Below are 26,458 nucleotides of genomic sequence, written 5' to 3' on the forward strand. Positions count from 1 at the left end.
CAACAAGTGAATTATCGACTTTATTACACAACTTATCCTCAACATGTTTTACATCATTTCCTACAATTGAAATCTTTCTATTTTAAATACCCTAACTACAACTTCATAATCCAACCAAAAATCACACTAGATTTATCCCTCGGTCCCACATCTTTAATGCTTTTTTTTCTGTTTCGGTAACTAAAACAAAAAAAATATATATATACTCATGTTATAAAACGTTGTCAAAGCTTTCCTGAACGCGCTAAATAAGCAAAAACATAAAATCAGGCGAAATGCCAGACCAGCCGAAAAACCTTCAATGCTTAATCAGCCTAAAAAAAAAATTATGATCACTATTCATATTATCATGAGATACTACCGGCGCTCCTAAGCGAAATTTATAAGGCACCGCATTTCGATTTTATCAAACAGACTGATCAATTTCGAGAGCACAACAAACGTGGTTTCCTGAGAGTTTCGTTAACTAAATGCATATCGAAACTGAACTATCGCGAAGCGAGTCAAGCGAGCGTGAAAATTTTTTTAAATATATTTCTGGGATAAATGTCATGCCACAAACGCGAGCGTAGTGCAAAGATATTTGCCTAAAATTTCTTTCGTACAACAAAGAAAATAGTATTTTGGTAGTAGGTACTTATAATCGCGCCCTGCCCTAAGGGCAGTACTGTAGGTATATTACCATTAAAAAAAAACTTACTCTAATTTTAATAGAACATTTGCCAGGAATTTAACCCGCCAAGCGATGTTAATCCAATAAAAACAAAATCGTATTGCATTTAAATGCGGCAGTACACAGTTAATTGCGTGAATACAGGTAAACAAAAAAAAAAAAAACCCCCGCTGCCCATATACTATACCTACCTGCTACTCGTAGTACTCAAATTATTGTGCCAGTATTAAAAGTAAATTAGCTGTTATCTAGCGTGGTAGACTACGGCCTAAACCCTTCTCATTCTGTGAGGAGACACTTGTTGCTCAGTAGTGGGCCGGCCATGGGTTGTTCATGGTGAGCTGTTATCAGCAAAGTTATGTTTGAAACTCAAACATTACGCGTTTCAAGTGGTAAAAATAGATAAATGAAAACATTTCTCCTCACTTTTGTAAAAAAAAAAACACTTATTTATGCACCCCGTATTTTAAAACTATCTGACTACCTACCTACCATAATTTTAAATTTAGTTAAAGAATAACCAGATAAGATAAACCTACTTTTACACCCATTTTAGGATTTATATTTCTCAAAATGCTCAATTTATTAACCCTGGTCACTATTACTTTATTACAACGGATCACCTTCATTTTTATCAATTAACATTTTATATCCCCAATCACTTAGTAACCATTACAAGTAGAGACGGATTATTTCACTGGCAGGCGTAAAACGAAAAGCTATTTCATGTAACTTTTTCTACCTTATCCCAAAGCGGTTTACAAAAAATAATAATTTCACAAAACAACATTCAAGATGCCCAATGAGTGCTGTGTGATAATATCGCGTCACTGTGTGCTAGAAAAAGGAAAACATCTATCTATACAATGAGTGCAGCAAACGATTGAACCTAAATCCAGAACCTACCTTCCGTAAAACAAAACCACTATGTGAAAATAAATCCCTATCGTAACTCTTAACCAAACTAATTCGGCACACGATTACAAGTGTGAAGATTGAAATACCACGTTCCGTGAGATATTCACCTGTGAAATCATTTAATGAGAAATAAAACCCCGGCAGGACATAGTAGATACATCCTGAAAACTATTTAAAAGTAACAATAACGCCCATCATTAAGTAAACCACACTTTTTATATTGTTTAACACTATGTTCACTATCTATTCCATTGTACCCACGATACAGGATAACCTAGTGCGGGTACCACCACACAGACACAGGAAAATTGTACAAGACTGTATTTTGTAAATAAACATTTTTCATTTTTCATTGTAAAATAAGCCTTCTAAATACCTCAATGTTATTTAAACCACAATTTGAAGGTCGATCGCATTTGTATAACCAATATACAAGATGAATTATAAACATGTGGGTAATTCTAGGTATCATAACGTTATATAATTTCCATTCCAACTCGGAGCAAAGCTTTCTAACAAAATGATAACTAAATGTAGAACAAACAAAACGAAAACCCACACAAATAAAAAAAAAATTACCATTAATAGGTATCAATAAAAATAAAATCATGGAAAGATCCTACCCGTTTATCCAGAAATCCTTTGATGCCATGACTAGGTACTTTGATATATTGAGGCCCAAATATTGGCCTTGTGCTCCAAAATGTCTGTGGTCTACTAGACCTCCACTTCTTTCTCGTTCCTCTGTATATTTCCACTTGTTTCTCTGAGTCGTGAGCGTGACAAGAAAATATTATATTTTCTTGATGTCCCTCTTCTGACCTTTTGGGTAAGGTCTGACGAAATCACAAACACAATCTTTATGATAAATTATTACACTTTTATTTCATATTTAAATTTATTAACTTTTACATTTGTGTCAAATAAATGTTGTTCCTCTTACGTTAGTATATTTTTGAATGTCGTCGTTTTAAAACCACTCTTACAGGTAACCTCTCCACGTTTATTAGCCACTCCCCTTTTTATCTTATCGTTATCGGCCAATCCAAATTGTACAATGAATAAACTTAGTGACTAATATACAAATCATCAAGCTCGTTTCACAAATCATCTAAGTAATAAAGATGTTTTCATCTTATATATTGATTACAAATATTATCCTTTATTATGCTACAATTCATCAACTAAAAACTATAAGAATTTTATATACAGTACGTTTATCGATCAGATGTTGAACAACTTCAGCCAATCAATGACGCCTTCTAATATGATGTTATGATTTGAGTGGCGCCAACTATGTTTTATAGATAATTAATATGGGCCAAGCTTACACAATCGTAGTTCCAATTTCATTTGAATATTAAGCAACCAAAGTCCATGAAATTTTGCAGACATATTCTAGAAACCAATATCTGTGTCTGTGGTGTTTTAGATTTTTCTAAAAATATGTAGTTTTAAAATTACAGGGGCTCAAAGATTTGTATGTAAATTTTTAAGATCGCGTAACTTTGAAACCGAATATTTTAACAGAAATCTGGAAAACCACAGACACAGATATTGGTTTCTAGAATATGTCTGCAAAATTTCATGGACTTTGGTTGCTTAATATTCAAATGAAATTGGAACTACGATTGTATGAAACGAGTAGAAGCGAGTAACGGAGAGAGTGATCCAGTTGATACAATAGCAAAAAATATTTTTTGGAAACTCACTTTTTTGGATGTAACATCCGTCAGGTCAATTTTTTGTATGAAATGTTAGTCTATGTCACCCGGGCCATAATAAAGAATTGATTGACACCTCATTCATCAAAATCGGCCCAGTAATTTACTCGCTACGGTTGAACACGCAGAATCTGACACAAACATACATACATACATGCCTTCCTTTTGGCTTGTGGTAGATTATTTTGACGATTCAAAAGCACTTGTAAAAGTTTAATTGAATAAAAATATTTTAAATTTGAGTTTGAATTTGAATCTTGCCGTAGTCGGGTAAAAAAAGACCAGACTACGTTGTATACAGCGCACTGCGGATAAACTCCTTTTAAGGAAAATAGCTAACTAATGAGTAAATCAGGTCAAAACAATGGTGTCTCATTTGAATAGGGTCAAGAGCAATGATAAATAAACCGCAATTTTATAAATATACTTAAACGTTCTTATAAATGCGGTGGTTGTGCACACAAAATAGAACAATAATCCATACTAATATTATAAATGCGAAAGTGTGTCTGTCTGTCTGTCTGCTACGTTTTCACGGCCCAACCGCTGAACCAATTTTAATGAAATTTGGTACAGACTTGGGATACATCCCGGGGAAGGACATAGGCTACTTTATATCCCGGAAAATCAAAGAGTTCCCACGGGATTTAAAAAAAATGCAATCCACGCGGGCGAAGCCGCGGGCATCCCCTAGTTAAAAATAATAATTCATGATTTAAGAAGCCCACGCACTTTCAACTGAACTGCGCGTCGCGTCAGCGCTCCGCACGATATTCTCTCTTCAGTTCGAGTGCGTGGGCACCTTTAAGTATGTTTTTTTTAGTTTTTGGAGTAGGTATACATTCTAAGAGATACTAATACTAACGTTACTTTATAATTAATATTTAAAATGGCACTTATCTTTTATCTAAGGTCGGCTACTCTAGGTGACCAACTTTGGAGGTCCGAATATGGTTTTCAGTTTTCCCGCCATGTCTTGGACAGATAAAAAATCATAATCGTATGGGATCTGGAAATCCGTCACAATAATTATCCTGAGAAAACCCTTGATTCTTCTTGTTTTTAGAAAGAAAACAGACTGCGAGACTGGAATTGATTTAGCGACGAGCTCGACGACCTGTGCTTCAATGAAGGACACCGGAAAAGTAAGTGAAACAACTCTTTTTAGGGTCCTGTACTCTCAGAGTGCCAATGGGACCCTATTATTAGCAATAGGGACAGCCGGGTGGACAAGTAAGGCTAAAGGCCTTGGTTATCCTACGTCTGTCTGTCAGCGGGTTTATCTCATGAACCATAATAGGTAGAGAGTTGAAATTTTTACAGAGTGTGTAGGTATGTACCACAGAACTCCTAGGTGTTTACCTATGTGCCCTGCCCATTGCCACTTCAGCTTCGCAATCCGTTGTGCTATGCTGGTTACTCTGTTTCTCCTATTCCTCTCTACTCTCTACATCCCACGCTGACTTTGAGGCCTGAGCCAAGGCCCATGGTTAGTGACCATCTATTGAATCCATAACTTATGTTATCACTGGCAAAAAGCTTGACTGGTCATAAAACAACATAGACAAGTCGTAGTTTAAAAAAAAATTGTCCTTCCAAAAAACGAACTAAATGGTAAAAGTAACTGTTCACATTAGAAAATACTGAGCGTAGCGAAAAAATTGTAAGTCTATGGAAAATACCACCATACAGCCACCATATTAATTTTTTAAAATAGGATGATGCAACTAACAATACCCCGTAGCTCCTACATCCAAATATGTTCAGGAGTAATGGTGAAATACAGGAACTCATTAACATACATACCCTGAAAACATTGCACTCCTGTTTTGAGCAGTCATGTAAAGTATGTTGATTTTACTTGAATGTTTCAGAGATGCTGTGACCAATGCATGTCAGGAAGGACTGTGGGTAGGACGCGTGGAAGTGCTGCTTGTTCGGCGATGGTACACGGCAAGAGTGGAGAGCAATTGTTAGCTGGTGACGCTTTTACTCAGTGCTGCAAGGTATAACAACTATTTTAATAGTATATCACCACCACCTCACCATCATCATGATTAACCTTCGCCAGCCCACTACTGAGTACGTGTCTCCTCACTGAATGAGAAGGGTTTTGTCCATATCCGTCCACCGTCGCGTTGGCGAAATGCGGATTACATTTCGCCAACGCGACGGTACACTTCAAACACCTCTGAGAAGATTATGTAGAACTCTCAGGCATGCAGGTTTCCTCACGATGTTTTCCTTCGCCGTTAATGAAGCGATATTAATTGCTTTAAACATACATAACTCTGAAAAGTGAGAAGTGCGTACCCGGGAGCAAACCCCCGACCTGATGAATAAGAAGGCTGGAAGATGAAGTCTTATTTACCGTGCGGAACCTGTGTCGTGTAAGTGAGCTACGAGCTTTACAGACCTTGAGTTCATCTTAATAATTCTGTTCTAGAATGCAGTTGAAAATGAGAGCAGAACTCCTAGCAGAAATACCACAACACTATTCAAGAAACCGACGGACTACGGTATGTGAAACTTTATTATATCGCACCTTTAAAGTAAAACCGTTACTAAACGAAAATTTTCATGAATTGAGTTATCAATGCCATCTAGGTCAAATTAACGTAAATTACAACATAAACTTGTCATTTTTGTAAAATATTGTATTTTACGCCATCTAGCGGTAAATTAAAGCGTTACTAAACCGAGTTATGATCGGCTCGCGAAATACAATACTGTGTCTATACCAGTAAGAACATGTTCGTAGAAGAGTGATAACGGAAGTTTAAAGTAACAGTGTAATTATTTGGATAAACACGGCTGTATGTCACAGAAAAGGTAAGTTGTTAATTTGTTTTAAAAGGAAAAGTGTTTCAATTTGTTTAAACACAGTTTTTGTGTTATGAAATTACGCAATTCATAATAAAATTTCATTGATAAAATGTTACTATTTGTATAGTCACAGTTTGCCTTTTATTTTTTTAGGTATTAATCCAATAACGTTCATCTATAAAGAGTAACCATTTGTTTAGTTACAGTTTTACAATAAGTAAAGAGTAAATTAAATCAAATCCTTATTTACAATAGTGGGACATTTATGTTAGTCACAGTTTATTTCTTTACGCAACGTACATTTGCATAAATATTTTAGAAGTAAAATATTACATTTTGTTTAAATTCCGTCTAGTATTAAAATTTACTTCATAATTTATGAAACAGTTAATAATAACGTTACACATTTCTTTTAGTATCACTTTACTACTAATATATATAAAAGCTGTACTTAAAGTAACTAAATTTATTTAAGTTAAAATGTCAATTATAGTAAATATTCGATAATAATATTAAAACCACTTGCTTCAGGTCATGGCGCATTTACGGAACCCACGTTTGTCACGCATTTTGGAGGCTATGGAATCTAAGAAAGATTCCGTAAGTACTGAAAACCCCAAACTAATATCCATGGACGACCTGGATTATAATTTTTCACGCGATGCAAATCCGATTATTGTCGATACTTGTAGATCTCCTTCTTTATTGCAAGAACAAGCACTATCACAGTCCGTTAGTGATACTATGGAAGCTGATGTTCAACCAGTTGATGACGGAATACCAAATCCATATTTGAGCGGTACTGGTTTTCCAGAATTAACTCCAGAAGAAGACCTTACCAGACCAGGTCCTAGCAGTAGAGCAAGATCCAATTCAACTAGCTCAAAATCATCTTCAAGTTCATCATCAACAAGTTCATCTTCATCATCTTCATCTAGTGCGTCTGAATTAGGTAAGGATTTTTCCCCTGATGAGGCAGATTGCGATCCTGATTATGTACCAGCAACCCCACCTAGGCGTGTATTATTTAGCCCAACTCCTCAAAATAGTATTTCCGTACAACTAGTTGAAGAAAATAATTTGGGTCCTCCAGAAGATAACAGAACTCCGAACAAACGAAGACGTAAAGGATTTCCAAAAGCATCCGTGAGGCAAGATGCTAAAAGACTTCGTAATAGTGGGCAACAATATACTTCTGTGTCCCAGTTTAAAAAAGTCATGCCAAAGAAGCAGATAGGACCCCCATGTGGGGAAAAATGTAGACTAAAGTGCAGCGAATTGATCAAACAAGAAGACAGAGAAATTATTTTTGACGATTATTGGAAAATGGGAGATTTATCTAGACAAAGAGATTATATTGCAAAGTGTATTAATGTTATTACACCTAAGTATCAATATAAAGTTCATAATAGCAATAGAGGACCCAAGCATTCATTTTCATTCGAGATTAACAATATTAAGCATCGTATCTGTAAAACATTCTTCAAGAACACGTTGGCCATTAATAATCGACCTATTGCAACTGTGATAGCAAAAAAGAACCAAGCGGGAACGATTGAAGAAGAAAAAAGGGGTAAACATGGAAAACAGTACAAAATAAGCTCAGATATAATTAAAGGAATAAAAAACCACATAGACTCAATCCCCAGAATTGAATCTCATTACCTAAGACAACAAACAACTCGTGAATTTATTGATGGGGGTAAAAACCTTACAGATCTTTATACCGACTACCAAACACAATGCTTGAGTGATGGTGTTGAAGCTGCTAAAATTCATACATATAGAAAAGTGTTTAATGAAGATTACAACATTGGCTTTCACACACCTAAAAAAGACCAGTGCGAACTATGCATTAGCTTTAAAAACGCTGTTGATAAAACAATAGAATTACAGAACAGACACGACCAACACCAGCTTGAAAAAGAATTATGTCGCCAGGAAAAGTCATATGACAAAACAATGGTTCAGGAAAACTACATTGTTGCCTGTTATGACCTCCAGGCAGTGTTGCCTCTTCCAAAAGGAGATGTTTCTACTTTATATTACAAGTGTAAGCTCAATGTTTGTAATTTTACTATAAGTGAATTAGCGAAAGACTATTGTGATTGTTTTGTCTGGAGCGAGGTCGAGGCATTAAGAGGAGCTAATGAAATAGCAACGTGTGTTTGGAAGTATTTGACAAAGAGGGCATCAGAAGTAAATGACAATAATTTACGAATCACATTTTATTCTGATAATTGCTGTGGTCAGCAAAAGAATAAGTTTATGTTTTCTATGTATTTATATGCCTTATCTGTTCTGAAAATTAAGTCTATTACGCACAAATATTTAATTAGTGGGCACACACAAAATGAAAACGATTCCGTTCACTCTGTGATAGAAAAAGCCGTTAAAAAGTGCTTACGTTCTGGTCCTGTGTACACACCAGATCAATACGTGGCCATTATCAGAACTGCACGAAAGAAAGGCAATCCTTACAATGTTACCGAAATGTGCTATTCAGACTTTGTTGATATAAAAAATCTTACAGAGATATGCGGTGCTCAATTTTCAAAAAATACTGAAGGCGAAACAGTTAGAATGAGTGACATTAAAATAATGAAATTTGAAAAACATCAAGATTCCAACCACATTGGCATTTATTATAAAACTTCCTACTCAGATACAGATTTCAAAGAAATACAATTCCGTAACAATCGTTCGTCTCGAACACGTACTAGCACTGATCTTCAAGATTTCCAGTTGAAGCCTTTATATCAGTCCAGATTAAAATTGAGTGATAGAAAAAACAGCGACCTAAAGAGTTTAATTAACAGTAATATAATACCACAGAGTTACGCATTGTCATATTACAACAGCATCTTGTTTTAGCAATACTAAAACGGGATGTTATTGTAATAAGACAACTTATTATTGATGATTATTGATTTAGAAAAACAATGAGTACTTAACATTATTTTTAAGTTTTTTACGAGATTTTTTATATAACATTATATATGGCAATAGGTTTGCCTCATTATTCTAATTAAGTGATACAAGTCAACATAACTTTGATTAGCCCTGAGCAGCTTTCGTGGATAGGGAAATAATGCTGTGATTGTAACTTTGTTAAATTAAGAAAAATGCTATTTCCAATTGGTTTGTTCCTCGTCAAACTGATTGTTAATGAATAAATAATTAAAAAGATACATAACAAGTAGTTAATATAGTAAGATACTTACATGCTGTGATTTAAATGTACAAATTTCTCAAGACTGATTAATAAATAACTATGCCAAATGATTGTATGGATCTCTCTTTAAATTATAATAAAACACTATTAATTTTGGAATGTTTTTTTATTTGGTTATATTAAACACCACAACAAATGCCAACTTTATGATTTTTAATTTAAATGTTAAATAATATTATTGTATTTATGAAATTTTAATAGTTTTCTATTTAGTAACATCAGTTGCACTGTAATTTCATAGTAATATAACATAATGAACAAATTATTAATGGTAAAGTGTTACTATAATAATATAAATCAAAATAAATAATACTGTAAATAAAAAAAATTACTTTCGTAAATCACGTGTCATAATGTAAACAGAGATCTATAATAAGACCTCATTAAATGTCTTAAAGAACCCTGCACTCAGATTTTATTGACATAAAACTGTGACTTTTTTCTAATATTGGCTCTCCTGTAAAATTTTATAATTTCGTTTAGTAACGGTTTTACTTTAAAGGTGCGATATAGAAAAAAATCAAATCGTTTATGCCAGAAATGTGAACATCGCAGATAAATAGTAGAATAGTTTAAGAAATAGGACCTGTTTCTTAAACTGGACACTTTAAAGTAAAGATTTGTATATAAACCTGTGGAGATGAAAATGCCATTGGCGCTATTAGAATACCATAAGCCTACTTTGTCGTATTAGTTTTCAAATTGCGAAAAACCAAATTAAATTTGAATTTCCCCGTGTAGTTAGTCTTTAGCCTTATAGCCTGTTATTAAGGGGGATTCAAATGTTTGCAGATTTATCCCCAGTGGCATCGGTTTGCGAAGAATATGCGCCGAATGAGCTGTGCGCTCATCATTGCATACCCATACCCGGTTCCTATAAGTGCGAGTGTAACCCTGGGTTCATGCTTATGGCTGATGGGAGGAATTGTCGAGAGGTGAGCTCCATCATCATCACCATGATTAACCCATCGCCGGCTCACTACAGAGCACGGGTCTCCTCTCAGTATGAGAAGGTTTTGGCCATAGTCCACTAGGCTGGCCAAGTGTGGATTGGCAGACTTCACACACCTTTGAGAACAAAATGGAGAACTCACAGCTTGCTGGTTTCCTGATAAATTTCTTAAAACACACGTAGCTTCAAAGAGTTAGAGGTGCGTGCCCGGGATCGAACTCCCCCCCCCCCCCCCCCCCCCATTAGGTCACCAACGTCTTAACCACTAGGCTATCACCGTTTCTTGTTGATTCTTGATTAGTGGCTTTTAGTAATCCCACCACGGCACAATTTACTTCGCCTTACCTTACCTTACTAATCGTACATGCCTTTATTTTTGTTTTCCTTTGTGTATATTTTTCTGTAATAATTTTGTGGTGTTCAATGAAAGTATATTCATTCATTCGCTAATGTCGCGTAGCTTGAAGAAAACACGAAGGAGGTTGCTCGGTTTCAGAACTATTACCATTGAATTTTGTCAACACGCAGTACCTCTATACCTGTGATTAAATGTAATGCCTTGTTAAGGAAGTTAATGCCTAGTTAGTGCATGGTGAAACACTCATTTCCGTTAACAGTCTGTTAAACCATTTGACAGGATGTCAAATTAATAAACGGAGTATGGTGAAATGGGGTCATGTGATAGCAAAGTAACTACCTGAACACATTTTCCAGGTCACAAAGAACAGGTGCAAGCCCCACAATCCCTGCCAACATAAATGTAATGACAATGGAGTGCAAGTGAAATGCTCTTGCAGGAGAGGATACAAGCTTATGGCTGATGGAAAGTCGTGTGAAGGTGAAGAAAATCTTCTTGATATATATCTGTTTATTCTTCTTCTTTCTATCCCTATCCCACGCCATGTGGGATCAGCACAATATGTCTTTTTCTTCTATTTGATTTTGTCATCCGACAACGTATTATCCACCTCTTTTATCCCCATCTTCTTTCACGCATTCTATCCATCTTTTCTTTGGACTTAATCTCATCTTTTTTCCTTCCACATGTATACTTGGATATATTGAATGTCTGTTCATTATTATAACCCCAATGTTTGCTAACCAAGTGTGAGAACTTCTGACAGTCTTCGACTTCAGACAGAAGCAAATCTATATTTGTGATTTGGACTCTAATTATTCTAAAAATCCCAGTTCCTCCATTTAGAGTTACGAAGAAGGAAAAAGAGTGTTTTTATTCAAGATTCTTACATGGTGATTTTGAATAGTCAAGTGAATCTACTACTGGTTCGGTATGCCCTTCCTGAGAAGAACCAGCAAGAAACTCGGCAAATAGCAAGCAAGAAACAAATTATATGTTTAGACTTTTTCCAGATATTGACGAGTGTATTCTGGATCCGCCAGTATGTCTTCCTAACACAAAATGCTTCAACATCCTCGGATCATACAAATGTATTCCAATCAAAAACGGCAAGAGTAATGGGGAGAGAGGACATTGTCCTCCGGGATTTGCCAAAAATCTTGCCAATAACGCTTGTGATGGTAAGTGATAATTATATTGAGCGAAATATCAGGGATTATCAGTTATCACTAGGGCCAATAGTCATCACTATCTACGTTACAAATGGTGACAATGTCTTTATTTGTCGGTTTGTCCTTCAATCATGCCGCAACTGAGCTCCGGATTGACGTCATTTTTTGCATGGATATAGTTAAAGGCATGAAAAAGTCTAAGGATCAGCCTGGCTGTTAGCGCTGAAATGTCGCTGACTGATTGTCGCCACGCGGACATGATTTGTACAGTAATAAGATAAGCAAGACGAGACATTCTTGATGGCAAAATTTGATTTTTAACCCCCAACCCAAAAAAGGGGTGTTATAAGTTTGATGAGTGTATCTGTTTGTCTATGTATCTGTGTATCTATGTATCTGTGTATCTATCTGCCTGTGGCATCGTAGCTCCTAAACTAATGAACCAATTTTAATTTAGTTTTTCTTGTTTGAAAGGTGGCTTGATCGAAAGTGTTCTCAGCTGTAATCCAAGAAAATCGGTTCAGCCGTTTGAAAGTTATCAGCTCTTTTCTAGTTACTGTAACCTTTACTTGTCGGGGGTGTTATAAATTTTTAATTTACACTTGTGACAGATATAAACGAGTGCAAGCTACCCAATCCACCTTGCCCAAGCTATATATGTGAGAATACGATTGGAGCGTACAAATGTGGAGGAGTTTCCGGCGATCCCGGCAGCATTGGTAAACGCAAAACACCAGCAGAAGATAGATGTCCCCCTGGCTTTATTAGCGGCTTGAATGAGGAATGCGAAGGTAATTTTATTTGCTTACTAGCTGACGCTTGCGAATTCATTGGCGTGGATTTAGGTTTTTGGAAATCCCGTGGGAACTCTGATTTTCCAGGATAAAAAGTAGCCTATGTGCTAATCCAGGATATTATCTATCTCCATTCCGAATTTCAGCCAAATCCGTCCAGTAGTTTTTGCGTGAAGGAGTAACAAACACACACACACACACACACACGCACGCACGCACGCACGCACGCACGCACGCACGCACGCACGCACGCACGCGCGCGCGCGCGCGCACACACACACACACACACACACACACACACACACACACACACACACACACACACACACAAACAAACTTTCGCCTTTATAATATTAGTGTGATGGGAACATTTCAGACACATTCCAAATTCCAATGAATTAGCAGAAATACTCTTGTAGAAGACTATCCAAGTTGCATTATATTAAAAGGAATCGTATTGGTAATTTGGTTGGCCTTATGAATATTAAATTATTGGATGATATCTAAATTATTATCAGTTATCACTTCTATTCAGTTCTTTTTAAGTACCTACCTTAATACACTTACTACTATTTGGGTAGGTACCTAATTATAAGTATAACTCAGAAAAGCAGGTATAGGTTATACCTATAATTTGCCATTATGCCTATTTATATTTTCGTTTTGAAAATTTTACTTTTTTTTAAAATTCAGATAAAAGTTAGCCCTTGACTGTAATGTCACCTGGTGGTAAGTGTTGATGCAGTCTAAGATTGAAGCGGGCTAACCTGGAAGGGGTTATTGCTTCAATGTACGTCAAATAAAGTATTGTATATCAAAAATTCTTATTCTTCATTTTTGATTAATTTCCAGATATCGATGAATGCAGCATGGGCAAGGACGATTGCAACAAGATGTCCCAGTTCTGTATCAACACCCGCGGCTCCTTCTACTGTCAGGACAAGGTGTCCAAGCATTGCCCGCCTGGATTCAAGACTAACTCAATCACTAACAAGTGTGAAGGTATGTTATTTTTAGGGTTCCGTACCTCAAAAGGAAAAACGGAACCTTATAGGATCACTTCGTTGTCTGTCTGTCCGTCGTGTCTGTCAAGAAACCTATTGGGTACTTCCCATTGACCTAGAATCATGAAATTTGGCAGGTTGGTAGGTCTTATAGCATAAATACAGGAATAAATCTGAAAACCACGAATTCGTGGTTACAAATAAAATACATTTAAAAATAAATTAAAACGTGTTTCAATTTTCAAAGTAAGATAACTATACCAAGTGGGGTATCATATGAACGGGCTTTACCTGTACATTCTAAAACAGATTTTTATTTATTTTTATGTATAATAGTTTTTGATTTATCGTGCAAAATGTTGGAAAAATACCTGAGTACGGAACCCTCAGTGCGCGTGTCTGACTCGCACTTGGCCGGTTTTTTCTATTACGCTAAAGTTTATATAAACTTATTGAAAAATCCTATTGTAGTGTTACAGTCTCCCCCTCAGTATCCTAAGGCCTCCCGACAAGGAAACTGGAGAAAGAGTTCGTCCTTGGCACATTTGACCGGGTTTTTTTTATTTCAGACATCAATGAATGTGAAGATGGTCAAGATATTTGCAGACCAGATCAAGTCTGTGTCAATGTGCCAGGGGAATACGATTGTAAGCCCAAGGTCAATTCCAGGTAAAACTTAAAACTCAAAATCATTTATTCAAAGCAGCTTTTCATGGCCAGAATTGTTAGATTTGTAAGATGATACTTATAGTGGTGATAATTAATTACGTTAACTTCAAATTAAAGCTACGAGGAGGTAAGGAATCCATAATATCTACTAATATTATAAATATGCGAAAGTGTGTCTGTCTGCCTGCCCGTCTGACTGTCTGTCTGTCTGCTAGCTATTTATGGCCTATCCTTTCAACCGATTTTGACAAAACTTGATACGGAGATATGATGCATCCCGGGGATGACCATAGGATATTGTTTATCCCGGAAAAGCAATGAGTTAACGAGATTTCAATCAATCCTAAATGATGAGGGAAATAGCGGAAATCTTCTAGTATTCCATAATAACTGCAGTTTCCAAAAAAAATATCAACGGTGAAGGAATTTAACATCTTGAGAAAACCTGCATGCCGGAGAATTCTCCATAATGTTCTTAAAGGTGTGTGAAGTCTATCAATCCGCACTCGGCCAGCGATATGGCCTGAACCACGCCTGAACCCTTCTCATTTTGGGGTTTTTGCCAAAAATGGCATATAGTATCGCAGCGTCTCAATGATATTGATTCAAATATTAAATGGATATTTTAACTTTTTTTTTGTTTCTTCAGGATAAACAAATATGATTGTCCAGATGGAATGAGGAAAAACCAAGCAACCAATGCATGTGAAGGTTAGTGAAAAATAATGTAACCCATCTCCTTTTGAAGGGATAAGTAATGTGAAATCATAACTACCAAACCGCAAGGCCTGTACGTAGTCGAAATTCTATGGACACTACGGACATATTATGCTTCCTCGTTTCTAATTTCAACCGCTAGAAAAGGCTTTTTTATTCAGATACAAGTTAGCCCTTGACTGTAATCTCACCTAGTTGTAAGTGCTGATCAGTCCTAATCTTTGGTTTCTACGCGGCATCGTACCGGAACGCTAAATCACTTGGTGGCACGTAAAATCGTGAGGAAACCTGTATGTCTGTGAGTCCTCTATAATATTCGCAAGGATGAGTGAAGTCTGCCAATTGGGTCCCCTCTCGGGGACACGGGTTCACTCTCAGAATGAGAGTTCTGCACTCTCATTCTGAGAATGGACCCGTGTTCAGTAGTGAGCCGGTGATCGGTTGATGGGTGGAAATGGCTAGAATATTTTTTATTTTTTAGATATCGACGAATGTGCAGAAGGGACACATCTCTGTGATCAGTATCAGAGCTGCTTGAATACCAACGGTAGTCACGAGTGTGATTGCAAGCTTGGATTTGAGTTGGACCCTAAAACAAGGGCTTGTGTTGGTAAGCTGGTTGGAAATCCAAAAAAAACCAATGTTATTTCATCGTTTTAAGTATCGGCCCACTCAAAAGGAAAAAAATAATCTTTGTAGGATCACTTCGTTGTCTGTCTGTCGTGTCTGTCAAGAAAATGGAATCTAAACCTATATGCCTCTAGGGTAGGTACCTACTTCCCGATGACCTAGAATCATGAAATTTGGCAGATAGGCTTATAGCATAACTAAAGGAAAAAATCCGAGAACCGTGAATTTGTGGTTAGGTACATCACAAAAAAAAGATTTGTGTTCGCAACCAAATTTAGTTAGCTAAATTACATCTAGATGGCGCTGACCGTCATTGACTTGCAATAATACTGGTTTGAGATTTCTTTTATGATGGTGCAGAACCCTTCGTGTGCGGGTCCAACTCGCACTTGACCGGTTTTTAACCCCCGATCCAAAAAGAGGGGTGTTATAAGTTTGACGTGTTTATTTATATTTCCAGACATTAATGAATGCGCGACGGAGCAAAACAACTGTATACCTGAGACACAGCGGTGCGACAACACAGTCGGCTCATTCCTCTGCGTCCGATTCATTTCCTGCGGCACTGGCTATACCTTACAGCATTCCTCTAGCACCTGTGAAGGTAAGCTTCCATGCAATCTGCATTTGATTAAGATTGGCCCGTTAAAAGGCGCGCTCGAGCAGTCATCGTCAACTCTTGAATAATGAGTTTTAAATTTTTTTAACTACACTTTTTCTCATTCGTTCTTTCATTTCTAAAGATCGTGGTCCTGGCAGGATCCCAGCCTTGAATGGATCAGCTGTTTCCATTTTCTTCTGTTGGTGGTCATTTTCGCGATGGTGTAGAACTGGCAAGAATTGGATTTCTTCATTTAGTGATACCATCTTGTTTATGCGTAGCCTCTCCCTATTAAGTCCTTGGCGTTGCCCGTACCAATCACCTTTTCTAGGCTATTATTCCCACACCGCATGATGTGCCTGTAATAAGAGAGAGACCATTGGAAACAGATGGTGAAAAGCCGAGTCGTTATGGTTATGCAGAGTTGCGACAAATAGTATAGGCTACTGCCAAAAATTATTAATTGGCGCTTGAGCAATTAATGATTCAGCTGCAGTTGCTATGAGTAGGATAAAATATGCGCCAACAGCAGCTAACAGCTGAAGAAGCCGAGTGCAGTATCTTCCTGCAACAGCTCAAGATTTATTATTAACTTCTTTCCAGATATTGACGAATGTGCCCTCGGTATCCACAACTGTGAAAGAGCAGGTCCCGAGTACCAATGCATGAACATACCAGGATCGTTCCGATGCCAGAAACAAGCTCCTCCAGCACCTGAATACGAATACGAATATTATGACGTGGAGTAGGTATTTATTTGTTTGTGTTGTTGAGGCTGATATCTCAATCATTAGATGAACATAAATACTCTCAAAACATAGTTACTTTTTCTCTTCTCTCTGGGCTGGTTTCCGCAGTCAACATGCAATGCGATTTGGCCGTGCGAAAATTTTCCTCATCGATTAGGAGAATTATCCAGTATCCAGTCCAATGCCTAACAGTGTCCTAATTAATTAGGCCACTACTTTTTAATTTATATGTAGGTATGTTTGATCACAAGTTCGTAGGATCAATGGATCAATTCAAGTCTATATAAGTCTATTCATTAATGTTAACGTCTGCAATATAAACAGTCACAGTTAATTTTAATGTATTATAAGCAGTAATAATAAAATTGAACACTTCTCTGATCAACATCGCATCATGACATCAGTAATTTTTCGTTTCAGTGAGGAAGTTGAACCTAGCGAAAATAAGACTGAAGTTATAACCACTACAACACCAGCACCAACAACAACAGAAACGCCTCAAACAGCTCCAAGAACAACGCCTATACCTGTAACTATACCAACAGAACCAATACCAGAAGAACCCAAAGTTGAACTAAAAAGACCAGAAGATAATTTTATTGATAACATCATAAATATAAATTTTGATAAGGAAGCAGATAAAACGAACCCTAACATAAATGTTTACAAACCCGAACAACCTAGACAACCAGAATACCCATATCAACCACAACCAAACTATGAAAATCCTGAGCCAAATACGAATTACAATAAAGAACCTGAGCAACCTAAAGAACAAGAACCGAACAGAAATATCTATGAAACGGAACCGCCTAGACAACCGGAATACCCATATCAACCACAACCAAACTACGAAAATCCTGAACCACAACCTACAGAGAAAATTCAACCACCAGAACCTGTTGAACCAAGACAACCGAACTATTACAGTCCCATTGATCAGAATTCTATCGAACCAAGACATCCAAACTATTACGAACCAACTGAGCCTACAAGAGTAACCGAGCAAGTCACGCCAGAAATCGACAATAGTATTCCAGTAATATATCCTGGAATCTCGGAAACAACCTATAGCCCGATTCCAGAATATCCTACGTCACCGAAATTCGTGAATGTTTTTGTTGATCAAGGAACTGCTCGTGTAAATGGAGAGAAAAATGAAGATGGCTCGGTTTCAATAGATACGAAAGATTTACCGAAAAACGAGTGGACGAAGATCAGTGAGAAGCCAAATTGCCAAAATGGGTTCGAGTTAGATCAGTATGGAGCTTGTTTTGGTATGTTATTAAATTTAAATATATCTACCTAGTACATAAAACACTATCTAAGTTACATAGACTTTCGTGCTCAAGTCGCATAAATATGCCCAAAATTTTCAAAAAATTGGAGATTTGGTTCTTCTTACGAGTATTTATAGTAATTGTGATTATAATTAGTTCCTCTTTTTGTGTTGAAATAAATGAGACCATTGAATATCACGACTTTTACCCGCAGTATGTTACGAATTATTCCGCTTATATTTTTGTTTCGATCTAAGACCTATGCATAGAATCTTTCGCTTTTACTCCATGATTAGCTAATTCATCTTCAGCTTCCTCTGTTATTAGTAAGTTAGTAATATCATTTCTAGATATCGACGAATGCGCCACAAACCGCCACAGTTGTTCTGGTCTCACGGAAATGTGCCGAAACACTATGGGAGGGTATCTATGCGACTGCGCCTTCGGTTTCCGGAGAGACTTACACTCTATGTCCTGTATTCCCGTCTCAACTTCATCATCCACCACGACTACTACTAGTACAACTACGACTACTAGTACTACTACTCCGGCTCCGACTACATCTTCTACTAAAAGAAGTAATTCATTTTTTTACTTTTACATCTTCCTTACCATGTTTCTGATTAAATCTGGTTTAGTATTTTGGTGAAAACTTACAAAAATTTCAATTAGCACTTTTTTGAACTCAGCACTTTGACAAGCTCCCTGGCACAGTGGTAAGCGTTGTGGTCTTATTAGAGGGAGGTCCAGGGTTCGATTCCCGGCAGGGGTTTAGAATTTTATGATTTCTTAATTTCTGGTCTGGTGGGAGGCTTCGGCCGTGGCTAGCTACCACCGAGTTGCGAGTCTTGCAATAGTTTTACTAAAGTACCCACCCAGTTATGTAATTTAATTAAAGTGTGGTTTGAATTACAGGCTATTTCTGGAACTTCGAGGGTCATAAACGGCCGACTACACGACCATTCAGACCCAGAAGCTCTTGTGATGTTGGCTACCATTTGAACTCTGAAACTGGGAAATGTGAAGGTAAATAACTTATTTCAGTGTTCAAGACAATTTATTTTAAATTCATTATAACTTTTTCTTTGGTGGGTGGACTCCATCGCCCGCTGAATAACTCTGAACTTTCTTTATGAGGCCCATTTAGCGACCATGTCCAACTATATTATTTAACAATAACTTACCAGAGTGTAGTTCTAGCTACTACATTATAATCTATACTTACTAATAAATAAAATTGGAGTGTCTGTCTGTAATTTCGAAATAACTACCACATATTAAGGTCATATGGTTATTTGAACGATACCATAACTGAATCACACGTTTTTAAAATTTTTGTCTGTCTGTCTGTTTGAAAAGGCTAATCTTCAGAACGGCTGAACCGATTTTAACGGGATTTTCACATACAAGTAGAGGAGGACCAGGGTGTATTATAGGCTACTTTTTTAACCGACTTTCAAGAAGGGAGTTGTGTTTTTCTTCCTATGCACACCGAAATCTCCGAGATTTCTGAACCGATTTGCGTCATTTCTTTTTTAATCTATAGAGGAACTTTGCGACATTGTTTCATAAAAAATTTGGATTCCAACTCCTCAATCCTGATGCTGCAGGGGATCTGACCAATCCACGCGGGCGAAGCTGCGGGCATCAGCTAGTATTATATAAGCGATAGCCATACTACATTGTCAGCAGCAACCACCATCGATATTGTGACCAGTTCCGTGCTGAGCTTTCTCTCTGAGCTTTCTTATATTGAAACAACCTTTACTGTTGTACAGATGTAAACGAGTGTGTAAACGGTCAAGCGAACTGCGCTGCGGCGGAAGTGTGTGTGAACACTGACGGTGGCTTCCGGTGTGAGTGTCCGCCCAACTGGAGGCTTGATCCTGAGAGGCACAGATGCGTACCCAATAGAAGTTACCCGAATTTATTCCCCCCAGGGTATAGGAATAACCCGGGTAAGTACTACAACGTATTTGGATATACTTAATAAGCAAATTATTTTATGTAGTACGCAAAACTTTATTGCCATTTTCGTAGTTTGTAAGTGTAAAATATTTCTGAAAATCTGTTCTAAAGTACTAGTACTTATCTCTAACGCAGAAAACCTCATAATTTTTTTTCCATTTCATTTTCCATTTTTCACATTTCGCCTCTTAAGGGTATTAGGGTAGGGCGGCACAAGACCGTGGCGTGTGGAAATTCTATAAAGACCTATGTACAGCTGTAGGCGTCCATCGGTTGACGATGATGATGATGACGGCAAAATCATTTCAATTAATTTGGTTGGCTTAAAATAATAAAATTATTACAAGATTTTTTATTCCTTTGGATAAAAAAATTATAAAAATCAATCTTTTGTTAGAGGAAGGTCTACTTTACAGAGAAAAGTTATAGCTACTTACTCGTATGCAAAATGTAAGTTTCAAAATTAAGTGGTTTGCATTGCACGGTGATAAATATCAGTTAGTCAGTTTTTTCTTATAATCATATAATTATGTAGAATGCATCAAGGTATTGTACATTGTATTTTATGATAATAAAACATTTTCTATGCCAGTATATCCTCCAGTGGACCCCAATGAAATCATCCCGGGTCCAAAAGGGCCGAGAGTAGTGGCCGAACCGGAGATCACACAAATTGAAGACCGAGGCACCGTGTTCAAATGCCCCTGGGGAACTAGACTTGGTGATGATAATACTTGCGAAGGTAAGATAACCTCACAACAGTTAGGAAACTTGTAATAAAACGTTAAGGCTTCGGCGTCACTGGCAGGCGTCAAATGTTCTAACATTTGACGCTAGGTTATAATATTGATTGATGCAGGTTTTCTGGAATCGACTTACTGGCGAAATTTTCTCAATATGTTATTCAGGTTATCCTTCATCATCATCATCAGCTCATCGCCGGCTCACTACTGAGCACGGGCCTCCTTTCAGAATGAGAATCGTTCTACCACGCAGTCCAAGTACTTACAATTCACACACCTTTGAGAACATTATGAGAACTCTCAAGCATGCAGATTTCCTCACGATGTCCTTCGCCGATAAAGCAAATGAGATTTAAGTGCTTCAAAGGCACATAACTCTGAAAAGTTAGAGGTGTGTACCCGGAATCAAACCCCTGACCTTCCGAATAGATGGACGTCTTATAACCACTAGGCTATCACAGTCAATCAAAAGTCAACGGTCGTTTTGTTTTACCATTGCAGATATAGACGAATGCATAACAGGGGAGGCGCAATGCGGTCCGCTTCAGATCTGCACCAACTTGCACGGTGGCTATACGTGCAGCTGCCCCGTTGGGCACCGCTGGATTGGCGACCATCAGTGTGAAGATGTTGATGAGTGTACGCTAAGTGGCAGTGCGGTAAGGTTCCTTTTACTTCGCCCTGGTAGTTCTGGTCTTAGCCAGGATCTTTTCGATTCCATTCCATCAACCTCTGCAACCGTAGATCTCTGCGACTCGTTTGATGTCGTCTGCCCACCAAGTGCAGGGTCTTCCAACGCTGTGTTTTCCGGGGCGAGGTCTGCATTCTAGCATGTTTGGACCCCAGGATCTATGGAAGGAAAATATTCTGGAGTTAGGCTATCACCGGCCTACTACTGAGAACGGGTTTCCCCTCAAAATGAGTAGGGTTTAGGCCACCGCGCTCTTTAATTCTAATGTTTTTCTTTCCAGCCCATTTGTTCAGAAAACGCAGAATGTGTCAACACCGTGGGATCCTACCAGTGCCGATGTCATGAGGGATTCAAATCGGCGCCAGTCAATGACAAGGTCAATATCAATTCTCGTTTACTAAGTACACCATGTAATTGGAAAGTTTACCTACTTTTGAATTAGGCTTGATTATAGCGAACGGCAAAAAATCAGCTGTCATTAGGTCACATTTTTATTCATCTGAAGATTTATCTTCAATTTAAATGTTTAAACTATTGATTTCCATTATAAGCATAGAATGTTTAAAAGCTATACCTACTCACGTATTTAATTGATGTAAGCCCAACTAGTTTGCAACCCATCCGGAGTTCTTTTTCATAAAGACTCGGCTCGCTGCGTGTCGCGGTTTAGTTTCTTTTCAATTGCTTCAAATTGAAGTTAAAATTAAGAAACTCAACAATTAATGTAAGTATTAAGTATACTTAGATTATGATAATATATAGATTATGTACTAAAACCTACTTCGAATTAATCCTCAACACAATAGAAAAAACAAGTACCTACCGAAATTATTGGGAGAAACAAGCCATCAAAGAAAACAATGAATGAACTTATGCATCAAATTTATAATAAAATTTAGCCGAGACAAAGTTGCGTCGAAGCAACCGACAAAGCTTTTAAATGGTGTTGTTGTTTTGTTACTTATTGTAACTTTTGAAAAGAACTGCTGAGTTTTGCTGACTCTTCTCAGTAGAATTTTCATTCCGAAGCGGTGAGAGTCAAAGACGTAGCATAAGAGACATTAGTTGTTCTACGTACACGAAATAAATTTTTGATTTGATTTTAATTTTTGAATCCATTTTTAGGTGTGCGTGGACGTGGACGAGTGTTCGGAGTCACACCAGGGCTCGCTGTGCCAGCAGCGTTGCAACAACTTCTGGGGAGGCTACAGGTGCTCCTGCCATCGAGGATACAGGCTCAATGCTGACAATCGGTACGGATTCGGTTTTCACTTCTATCCAGTTTAGAATAGAATAGAAAAGTGCCGAATTGTCATGTATACACGATCAACTTACTGTCAAGTTTGCAGCGGACTTGAAATAGCGTCCAGTCAACATAATGGTTGTACTGTGTAGTTATCAGTATGCATGATGTCAAAGATGTAGCCTGACCTAACTGTGAACTTCTTTTCATGCATTGATAGTCATGCGGTCGATAACGGCCTGATGGAAAGCAATAATGAAGTATTCCTCATTATTTCTTTGGTCTAGAAAAAGACTGAGTATTCACTCTTTCTTTGAAGGTAATCTAAATCGTTGTTTCTTTTCTCTCATTTGATCGTAAACCATGTAATCTTAGTGCACAAAACTAATAGGGGTATGGCCATAAATTACAAAAACAATTTAAAGTTCTGTCTATGAATTTAGCCGAATTTAACTGAAACTGCAGCATATTCTCTCTGTTCTGTTTCTTATAGTAAAACTTGTGAATGCGATTGAAAAAAACTGTTATTAATTTTACAGTGTTTTTAAAATTGTTGATTTTCGTATGTTGAATAAATTTGAAATGAATTGAAATGAAATGAATGAAATTGAATAATTTACGTCCAATTTTTAAAGGACGTGTTACGATGTGGACGAATGTACCGAGTTCAAGAACAAGAACCTCTGCATCGGGCGCTGTCACAACGAGCCAGGCAGTTACAGGTGCTCCTGTCCCTCAGGGTACCGACTATCCGAAGATAAGAGGAGCTGTATTGGTAAGAATTCTTAATATTTATCGAACTCTATCCTATACGTTGCAAGAACAGACTGGTGAATTTCAGTGCTAAAAACACTATAAAATACAAGTAAATAAAAGTATACAGTTACTATTTAGCGATAAGACCGCCTTTTTAACCGACTTCGAAAAAGGAGGAGGTTCTCAATTCGTCGGATTTTTTTTGTACCTACACTTTGAGTTTTCTTTTTTCTAACCTGCCATTTGTGTTTTTGGTGCAATAAAGTGCATACATACATACAATAATTACATCGGGCAATAGTTTTTTTGGTATTAAAAGGATTGAAGACCAAGGAAGAAGGAAAAAGCCAAGAAGGGCAACAAAATCTGTTTGTAAGATTAAGATTTCAATTATAGGGCCAAGCGAACAATTTTTTCTGCACGCGCCGCGTCGTTGGAAACCAAACATTTGCAGTCTGACTCGAGGTAGTTATGGATTGTATTTTTTTTTTTAGATATCGACGAATGTGAAACTGGTGAAGCGCCTTGCGCCCACGGAGGTCAATACGAGGGATCCAGTGACGTCTGCCTCAACACCAGAGGGAGCTACCGTTGCTACAAGATCACCTGTCCGCCTGGATACCAACTCGAACAGAAGCAGTATGTAGAACTTCACCCAAATACGTCATATGCCTTAAACCGTGTTTTTACACAATCATCATGATCAGCCTTTCGCCGGCCCACTACTAAGTACGGGTATCTTCTCCGAATGCAGAGGGACTTAGTTCATATCCCACAACTCTAACCAAGTGCGAATTGGCAACTTCACACATCCTTGAGAACATTAACGACCACTCTCATTCATGTAGGTTTCCCCACGTTTTTTTTTTCTTTTACCAAGCTATGCAAGTGGTTTTCTTTAAATTTATGTAACGAGCAAACGAACAGGCGGGTCTCCTGATGTTGAGTGATTACCGCCGCCCATGAACATTTGTAGCACCAGAGCAACTGTTATATAGTGCAGATTGATAAACGCTCTGTCAATGTGATTGAGAGTTGCGTATTTTACTTGAGCCTCCGATTAAGCTACCCGTGCTGCCACCTAGTGCGTACGTCGTGAGTAATTAGGCTTGGGTTCGTGCATCCCCACCAGGGATGCCACCTCACCCGGGTAAGGAGGCCATGCCTCGAGGCCCGTACCCCCGCTTGGCCGTTTCGGCCAAACGGAAATGACCCGCACAAGCGACATCTGCTTGTAAATGTGGCACCGCTACAGATTCTTCCCTAGCTGATACACTCTCTGTTTCAGTCGATGCACGAAGATCCAGCAGAACTGTCCACCATCTGACTGGGAGTGCGCTCATCAGCCGAGCACATACTCCTACAACTTCATCACCTTCGTATCCAACCTCTACATACCGGAGTCTAAAGTAAGTTCTACGAGATAGTTCTTTGTCATCATCATTATGATCAACCCATACCCAGCCCACTACTGAGAACGGGTCTTTTGTCAGAATAATAAGGCCATAGGCTACGCCGCGATGCTGGCCTAGTGCGTATTGGAAGACTTTGATTTTCTGGGATGTAAATTCATAACTCTGTTGTGACGTGATTGAAGAACAAACCGATAAACCAACAAACAAACACTTTCTTGTCACACCATCATACTCATAGTATAAAGGCGAAAGTTCGTGTGTATGTGTGTATGTTTGTTACTCTTTCACGCAAAAAGTACTGGACGGATTTGGCTGAAATTTAGAATAGAGATAGATTATACCCTAGATTAATACATATGGTATTTTTATCCCACAAAGTTAGAGTTCCTACGGGATTTTTAAAAAACCTATACCTACGCAAATGAACTCACGGGTATCGGCTAGTCTACAATATTATGGTATGTATGAAAGATAGATAGATAGAATTATTTATTGCACATAAAAACACATGTAAAGGAACACAACACAGAAAGAAGAAAACAGAAAAAACAATTGTGTGCAAAGGCGGCCTTATTGCTTAGAGCAATCTCTGCCCGGCAACCTTTGCCACCTTAACCTTAACCTTTAACCTTGGTATGGAGTATGGATTGTCGTCAAGCGTAAACTCCTCTTGCAATAGAAATATGTACTGTTGTTTTCAGGTGGACCTGTTCACGATGCGTGGACCAGCGTGGCCAGCGGCGACCATGCGGTTCCAGCTGCGAGTGGTGAACGTGGACGCGCCACCTACCGTCAAGGAGAAGGCGGATATCAACTCTTTCTTGTAAGCCTTACTAACTACTTACCTATTTCCCTCTGATACTTGAAGTGCTCCCCGTCCTTCCCGTCCTCACCTCATAGTGCTGAAACGTGGACGCACAACCGGCCTTGTTTCAAAGTTCCTCTGTGAGATATGGAGGGTGCTATGTTAGTTAGGAATTTCCCTGAAGGATAGATTCAAAATGACGAGATACGCAGGAGAACCAAGGTCACTGACGAAGCCCAAACTATTAGCAAGCTGAAATGGCAGGCCTGTCGTAGAGGCAATGGCTGTTGGAGCCGGAAAGTCCTTGAGTGGAGACTCGCATTTGGCCAGTTTTTTTACATTATTATTGTCTCTTTCAGATTGGTCCAAACAGCCAACCAAGCAGTCATGTCTCTAGTGAAACCCCTACAAGGTCTGCAGAGCATAGAACTCGAGTTGTCTATGGAGTTGTACAACAGGGGCCAGTTCGGAGGTATTGCGGTCGCGAAGATATACATACACGTATCGGAATATGAGTTTTAGGATGTAAAAATAA

General features: G+C 38.0%; 1 protein-coding gene across 1 annotated transcript in view; it reads left to right on the forward strand.

Annotated features, from left to right (window-relative positions):
- Positions 1-26,458, forward strand: part of LOC123877460 (fibulin-2-like) — a 36,786-nt gene extending 10,328 nt beyond the window's left edge. The window contains exons 3-28 of the mRNA XM_045924263.1: positions 4,382-4,460; positions 5,190-5,321; positions 5,762-5,834; positions 10,169-10,311; positions 11,043-11,166; positions 11,700-11,867; positions 12,470-12,649; positions 13,505-13,654; positions 14,226-14,325; positions 14,975-15,036; positions 15,524-15,652; positions 16,133-16,276; positions 16,877-17,018; positions 17,443-18,299; positions 18,653-18,880; positions 19,218-19,328; positions 20,081-20,260; positions 20,863-21,012; positions 21,515-21,672; positions 21,985-22,080; positions 22,830-22,957; positions 23,583-23,722; positions 24,198-24,342; positions 24,992-25,112; positions 25,820-25,941; positions 26,283-26,458. Coding sequence (XP_045780219.1) covers positions 4,382-4,460; positions 5,190-5,321; positions 5,762-5,834; positions 10,169-10,311; positions 11,043-11,166; positions 11,700-11,867; positions 12,470-12,649; positions 13,505-13,654; positions 14,226-14,325; positions 14,975-15,036; positions 15,524-15,652; positions 16,133-16,276; positions 16,877-17,018; positions 17,443-18,299; positions 18,653-18,880; positions 19,218-19,328; positions 20,081-20,260; positions 20,863-21,012; positions 21,515-21,672; positions 21,985-22,080; positions 22,830-22,957; positions 23,583-23,722; positions 24,198-24,342; positions 24,992-25,112; positions 25,820-25,941; positions 26,283-26,445 — 4,225 coding nt within the window. The 3' untranslated portion in view covers positions 26,446-26,458. The remainder of the gene's footprint in view (positions 1-4,381; positions 4,461-5,189; positions 5,322-5,761; positions 5,835-10,168; positions 10,312-11,042; positions 11,167-11,699; positions 11,868-12,469; positions 12,650-13,504; positions 13,655-14,225; positions 14,326-14,974; positions 15,037-15,523; positions 15,653-16,132; positions 16,277-16,876; positions 17,019-17,442; positions 18,300-18,652; positions 18,881-19,217; positions 19,329-20,080; positions 20,261-20,862; positions 21,013-21,514; positions 21,673-21,984; positions 22,081-22,829; positions 22,958-23,582; positions 23,723-24,197; positions 24,343-24,991; positions 25,113-25,819; positions 25,942-26,282) is intronic.

This window comes from Maniola jurtina, chromosome 23, assembly GCF_905333055.1.
Source record: "Maniola jurtina chromosome 23, ilManJurt1.1, whole genome shotgun sequence".
NCBI classification, from domain to species: Eukaryota; Metazoa; Arthropoda; class Insecta; order Lepidoptera; family Nymphalidae; genus Maniola; species Maniola jurtina.